A 7,500-nucleotide genomic window follows, 5' to 3' on the forward strand; every position below is an offset into this window, starting at 1 on the left:
AATCGTTATTTACACTTTGTTTCATTTGTGTAGATTAAATTTTTTAGCTTTCTGACAGTGTAAATCAGCAGCCATCCACATAACCACGCCCCCATAATTCTGTACAGCCATCCACATAACCACGCCCCCATAATTCTGTACAGCCATCCACATAACCACGCCCCCATAATTCTGTACAGCCATCCACATAACCACGCCCCCATAATTCTGTACAGCCATCCACATAACCACGCCCCCATAATTCTCCTTTTTAATAATGGACATTATCCCAAAGCATCTTTGCAGAAATGTCAATGTAGATTTAGATCCCTAATGAACAATCCAGAGGTGACAGTGGCAAAGACAAACTCCCTGAGATGACATGAGCAAGAAATATCCAAAGGTAACCCATCCTCTTCTGGGTGACACCGGATAGAGCAGTGTACCAGTGTACAGTTGTAGAAGAGTAAATACACAGTTTATAGCTTTCAGCATGCACATCACCCCAATACAATACAGTCAGCAATAATCTCTCTCTCTCTCTCTCTCTCTCTCTCTCTGTGTGTGTCTGCAGGTGAGGACTCATTTAGAAAACCCTACTAAGTATCACCTTCAGCAGGCTCAGAGACAGCAGGTGAAAGCGTACCTGTCGACCACGCTCGGCCCATTTCCCAGCATGCCCTGTGCCGCTCAGGTCTCTGACCCCGGTGGAATTCCATCTGGTCAGGTTAACAGCGCCCCCAACAGCCCCATGGCTTTACTCACCCTCAGCTCCACCTGTGAGAGAGAGGTACACATAAATAAAGGGTTAAATATTCCATTATTCCATTATCATTAACACTGAAACAACACCATGTTCAGTGTGTAATTCCTCCTCCAGATGTTACAACACCAGTGACTTAGTGAGCAGATAAAGGAAGCTCCATTCCTCAGTGCTGAGCTCCAGGTCACACATTGATGCACAAACTGTTACACACACTGGGCATCTTTTACTAAAGTTGTGTGTAAATGTTTGTGTAAACCAAAACAAACTATAAATTTCCACCAGATTTACAAAAGCTTTGGAAACACTGATTTTCTTCGTTTGTGTGTGTGTATGTTGATAAATACCAATCACCCATAAATTAGCAACGTGCACGGCAGAGCTAATTTCCATGTAGTGACCCCCACAAAACTCCATAAAAGTTCAAGTCCACAGACAGCAGGGAGTATGAAACAACTGATGAGGGTAAAGCCTGAAAAACAGAAGTGGAAGTTTTTTGCCTCAGTACTATACCAATGAATATATTTAATAATATGTAATATTAATAATGATAAGCGAGAGCTAAATCTTCCTTCAGCTGAGGCATTTGTTTACGGCACCTGACCCTTGTTAAATGCTGTAGAAGAAATTCCCACCACTGGAGTTGAAGCCATAAATTACCTGAAGCCCATAAACATAAGAATTAAGACCTTTTTTGTTCTTGTAATTTTGTGTCTATTAAATCTATGAAAAATTTAAAATAAAATAAAAAAACAGGTAAAATAACAGGATGCGATGGATCAAGTGCTATTCTCTGTGCTGCTGATTAATGAGTGTGGAAGCCATTTTGTTAAATGAAACCAGTGATTAATGTCATTACAGCTAGCTCTATTCATGCAGTAATATTTTGGTGATATTTGAGACTCCTATTAGATTTATTTCAATGCTCGCCATCTTCACTTGCATATATCATCATATTAGTCTTTTTATTTTTAATTTTTAAATTGGCTTCTGCTTTTGTTACATAGGAAAAAAATTTATGAAATTTTATTTGTATAGCGCTTTAACAATGGACATTGCCACAAAGCGGCTTTACAGAAATGTATTAATTCTGGATATAAATTTTAAATGTATGAATTTATCCCTCATGAGCGAGCCAGAGGTGACGGTGGTGAGGAAAAACTCCCTGAGACGATACGAGGAAGAAACTTTGAGAGGAACCAGACTCAAAAGGGAACCCATCCTCATCTGAGTGTAACGAATAGTGTGATTATAAATCATTCCCTTCTGTAACTGCGTGCTATCCAGTCAAAAAGTGCTAAGTGTGTTAAAAGGAGTTTGAGCATCATTAGAGTTTAAGTTTTTTGTATCAAATTGAAGTTATCAACTGTTCAGTGATGGAGACTTGATTGTTTTTAGCAACTGCAGTCCTAAGGCTATCCAAGAAATATCCAAATTCAAAGCCATCTTGATGGTTTCTAAATGATACCATTCACAGTAATCTCAGTGATCTTCAGGCTGTCCATGTGGGCCATCCTCAGCAGCAGTGAGTGATTTCCAAGTGATGAAAACTCCAACCAGAAGTAGGGCATCAGGATGGATCAGGCAGGTCTGGGGAGCAGAAGGGGTCAGGATCACTGGCAGCTCAGGAGTAGCATGTGTAGCTCAACAGAGAGTGAGGGAGAGAGAAAGAGAGAGAGAGAGAGAGACAGAGATTGTTAGGTGAGCTTTTGTCCTCTAATGGTTAAGGACAATGTACTTTGCGTGCAGAGTGCAAGCAGGGACTCGAGCAAGACTAGCTGTGACAGTATAACTAAAAGGGAGCGTCAGAAGCTAACACAGACATGAGGGCTCCTGGGACATAAAGCTCCAGCCACTCCACCGTCAACACACCTGTGGCACCACCGGCAAAATCACTGTTTCCTTCTTCAGTCCACATTTTCAATTCCTGATTATTTTTGGGTTTAAAGGTAAGCGTTTATGTTTAAAGGCAGTGCTTTAGACACTACTAAAAAATCCCATCTTGTATCCTTCAACTTAAGAAAAATCTGGCAACCTCGGAGACATAAACTACACGCAGGTGATTTTAATAATCTCAAGCTCAGAAAATCCACTTAAGCAGCTGCGTAACCCAGCTATAAATACAAGGAATTTTCCCCACGTAAATACTGAAATAACTTTTGGACTAAAGTCACCAACTTTGAATACTGCCCTCTGTTATTAACGCTGAAACACTAACACTGTTATTAACACTGCAACACTAACACTGTGAATAACAGTGTAATAATTCTGTTATTAACACTGTAACAAGAACGCTGAACACTAGCATTAACACTGAGTTACACTGTGAGACAGTAATACTGAGTAACATTGTTATTAAATGTTAGTAACACTTAATAATTGTTATTAAGTGTTAGTAACACTACTACTGTAAGTTACACTGTAACACTGTTATTAACACTGTAACACTAAGAGTTGGACTGTAACACTAACACCGTTGTTAACACTCTAACACTAACATTAACACCCACACCAAGTAACAGTGTAACACATACACTGTGAGTAACATTGTTATTAACACTGACACTAAGTGTTAGTCTTACCCACAGTGTTACAGCATAAATCAGTGTTAATATCAGTGTTAGGTCATGGATCAGTATATTAATCAGTGTTAATCAGCACCTCTGTCTCTGTGTTTATTTCCAGATGGATGATGTAATTGATGACATCATCAGTTTGGAGTCAAGTTACAATGATGACATGCTGGGGATGCCGCTGGACCCCGCCCTTCACATGGCCAACACGGTACACTTCCTGTTTCACTAACTGCCAACATTTTATTACCATTAGGCCACATTACAATTTCCATTTCTATTAAATTACTACACTGACGCTCGGCTCCGCCCCAATTTAACCCCCAAATGAATTGGTGTGGGTCCATAACTGAACGCATATCTCTCTCAGTCTCTCTCTCTCACACACATTAACATTCATTTATTTATCTTCAGTAAGCACTTTAACCTGGTCAGGCTCGGGGTGGATCCAGAGGCTATCCTGGGAACTGTGAGGCAGGAATACACCCAGGATGGGACGCTAATTCATCACTGAACACCATTCACACACTCATTCACAGCTGGGGTAATTTATTACAGCCAATTCACCTGCTAGCATGTTTTTGGGATGGAACCAGAAACCCACATGGACACGGTGAGAACATGTGACACTCCACACAGACTGTAATCAAAGCTCAGGATCAAATGCTGGAGCTGTGAGAAGATGATGTAACCCTCTATGCCACGGTGTCTCCCGTTTAACAGTGGAGTGTAAACATGTTTACACTGAGTCACATGGTCGAGCCGGATGTCTCTGTTTACTCTGAACCCATGCTATATATCTCTCTCTCTGACACACACAAACAAATGTATTTTATAAAAGCAGTGTTTGGAAAGGGACTAAAGTTAACAGGTTAATCACAAAGGATAAAATTCATTACTTTCACTTCACTGCCTTTAAAGTAAAAATCTGGATGTTACAGAACTTAAAAAGCTCAGATTCCCAGGAGAATAAAGCTGGGTTAGGGTTTGTTCTAAACATTATTTTAAGACATCTTTATTGTTTCCTGGTTTTAAACACACATCATTGTACATAAGGAGAGTTATTACAGTGCACATTAACACGTCGTATATTTCTTGTGTGTCAGACGGAGCTGTTTTAGCTTTCACTTTCTCAGACAGTAGCATGAGAATTAGCAACAGCTGGAGACAAATACGTCAGCGAGAAATCTGATTAAAAAAATGTTATTCTGAGCACAAATGAACAAAAACATCACTGATGGTTTGTAATTCTCACTTTAAACTCTGAGGGAAGTTTAAAGACAGTTAGAGATGAGTGTGTGTGTGTGATCTCATTCACATCACCAATTTACACTTGCACTGCTGCTCTCTGTCTGTCAGCTATCATCACAGACACACACACATATGGTTTACAAAGCTGTTATACACACACACACACACCACCTGGGAGACAGTGGGTTAAATTGGCACGTTGGGCCAGGAGCACCGTCTTTTCACAGGTGTGTGTGTGATGGAATTCAGATAAAATGTACTTGTCATTCTGTTTTTAATCATTATTTCACCCCTTTTTCTGGCCTTTGTTTTTACCTCTTTTATTTATATATATATATATATATATATATATGTGTGTGTGTGTGTGTATATATATATATATATATATATATATATATATATATATATATATATATATATATATATATATATATATATATAGATACACATGTACGTGTTTGTGTAAAAAGAAAAAATGCAGATGTACTACAGTGACAGACCTGCGGGGAGTCACAATCTTAGTGACCATCCATCCACAAGAACAATCCATAGCTCATAGGCTGACATGCTAGATAGATGGATGGATAGATGGCTGGATGAACGTTACTGATCCCTAAGGGGAAATTTGGGTGCTACAGAAGCAAAAGACATTGATGTACTTGACAAATTACACATTCAACACATATTAACAATTCAGACACAGTGTAAAAGACATCAGTTTTAAGGTGCAAAAATACAGCAAGGTGCAGAATAACAGCAGCAGACATTTACAGCAACCAAGTGGTTGGATTGGTGTGATGAGTAGGGATCCTGTGTATAGGACTGTATGTACACTATATGACCAAAAGCTTGTGGACACCTGGCTCAAGTCGTGTCAACTTCCCATTACAGATTTATTCCCCCTTTACTGTTATAATAAGCTCCACTCTTCTGGGAAGGCTTTCCACTAGATTTTGGATTGTGGCTGTGAAGATTTGTCCAGTTCAGCTACAAGAGCTTTAGTGAGGTCAGGCACTGATGTTGGACAAGAAAGCCTGGAGCACATAGCCGTACCAATTCATCCCAAAGTTTTGTGCTTTTAAATTTCAGTGAAGGGAAATTGTAATGCTACAGCATACAAAGCCACCCTATACAATTGTGTGCTTCCAACTTTGTGGCAACAGTTTATGGAAGAACCACATATGGGTGTGATGGTCAGATGTCCACGAACTTTTGGCCACATAGTGTATATAATTAATTTTGTTTAATTCTTTTCGATTATTCATTCTGGGAGGCTGGTGCTGTGTCCTGTTGGGAGAAGGCATTGTGGAGTCTGATGGCAGCTGGCAGAAACAACCCCCAATAGTTCTTCTAATCTGCAGTTCACGTAGACCCCAAAGTACCTGTAGCACACTTTCACCTCTTCCCCCTTGACGGTTACCGGTCTACACGCTCTTCAGCATGTGAGAAATCCACCACTAGTTTCTTTGTCTTACCAATGTTGAGCTGCACGTTGTTTTCCCTGCACGAAGAGACAAAGTCTTCCACCATTTCTATGTACTCTGAATCATCTGTGTTGTGAATGCATTCTACAACAGAAAACTTCCCCAAGAACAAAGGAAAAATTCTGCAAGTAGGATGAGCTGGAGGTGTGAAAATCCAATGTGTAGAGAGTAAAGAGGAAAGGTGATAGGACCACTCCCTGAGGTGTCCCAGTGTTGCTCATCACCATCTCTGACACACCACTCTGGATTGTGTTTTCTGTTGGTCACGTAGTCCATAATCCAGCTCACTGTAGGGACATAAACATGATCCAAAGTGAAGAACAGGATCTTCACTGTAGCTACAGGCTTGATCCTTGGGATTCCTTGTTTCCTCTGCTCTCCCCTTAAGGGTGCCCTTCCACACCTTCTCTCTGGCAAACCAGCAACACCATTTGCGGATTCCCTCAAGCTGCAGGATATTTATGATGATCCCCTTCAAATGCTCAAGCTCACCCCTTTCTGCCACGACCTCAGTCACTCCTCCTGATCAGAAGGTCAGGGTTTGAGCCCCAGCACCACCAAGCTGCCACTTTTGGGCCCTTGACCAAGGCCCTTAACCCTCTCTGGTCCAGGGGCACTGTATAATGGCTGACTCTGCACTCTGACCCCAAATTCAAAACTTGCTTGGAAGCAAGCTTGGATATGCAAAGAAAAGAATTTCACTGTGCTGTAATGTATATGTGACAAATAAAGGCTTCTTCTTCTTATGTGTTAATGGAGTTGGGTGGGGGATTGCCCAAGTGTGTTGATTTCATTCTCTGAACCTCTAGCTGGTTGGCATATTTTTAAAAATGTGAAGAGAGGAGAATGAGAGAAAATGAGGGAGATATGTAGCAAGGAAAAAAAGAGGTCATGATAATGAAGGGGACTGGGGAAATCCTATACAGTCCCCTCTGAAAGTACTGGAACAGAAAGGCTGTTCTTTTGTTTTTGTTATACATTGAAGACATTTGGGTTTGAGATCAAAAGATGAATATGAGCCGACAGATCAGAATTTCAGCTTTCATTTCCTGATATTTACATCTAGACGTGTTAAACAACTTAGAATATGGCAGTTTTGGAGGCAGACCACCCAATTTTTAGGTGAGCAAAAGTATTGGAACAGATATTCTTAAAGTAAATAACACTTAATATTTGGTTACATATCTCTTGCTTGCAATAACTGCATCAATCCAGTGACCCACTGACATCACCAAACTGCTGCATTCTTCTTTTCTGAAGCTTTTCCAGGCTTGTAGCGCAGATTCTTTCAGTTGTTGTTAGTTTTGGGGGGTTTCTCCCTTCAGTCTCCTCTTCAGGAGGTGAAATGCTGCTCAGTTGGGTTAAGGTCTGCTGATGGACTTGGCCAGTCTAAAACCTTCCACTTTCCCCCTGATGAAGTGCTTTGTTGTGTTGCAGTGTGTTTTGGGTC

General features: G+C 40.6%; 1 protein-coding gene across 1 annotated transcript in view; it reads left to right on the forward strand.

Moving 5' to 3' along the window:
- LOC113525161 (microphthalmia-associated transcription factor) overlaps positions 1–7,500 on the forward strand; it is a 15,564-nt gene that overhangs the window by 4,685 nt on the left and 3,379 nt on the right. Inside the window, exons 3-4 of the mRNA XM_026911627.3 lie at positions 554–769; positions 3,428–3,526. Of these exons, the coding sequence (XP_026767428.3) occupies positions 554–769; positions 3,428–3,526 (315 nt within the window). The remainder of the gene's footprint in view (positions 1–553; positions 770–3,427; positions 3,527–7,500) is intronic.

Source organism: Pangasianodon hypophthalmus, chromosome 16 (assembly GCF_027358585.1).
Source record: "Pangasianodon hypophthalmus isolate fPanHyp1 chromosome 16, fPanHyp1.pri, whole genome shotgun sequence".
NCBI classification, from domain to species: domain Eukaryota; kingdom Metazoa; phylum Chordata; class Actinopteri; order Siluriformes; family Pangasiidae; genus Pangasianodon; species Pangasianodon hypophthalmus.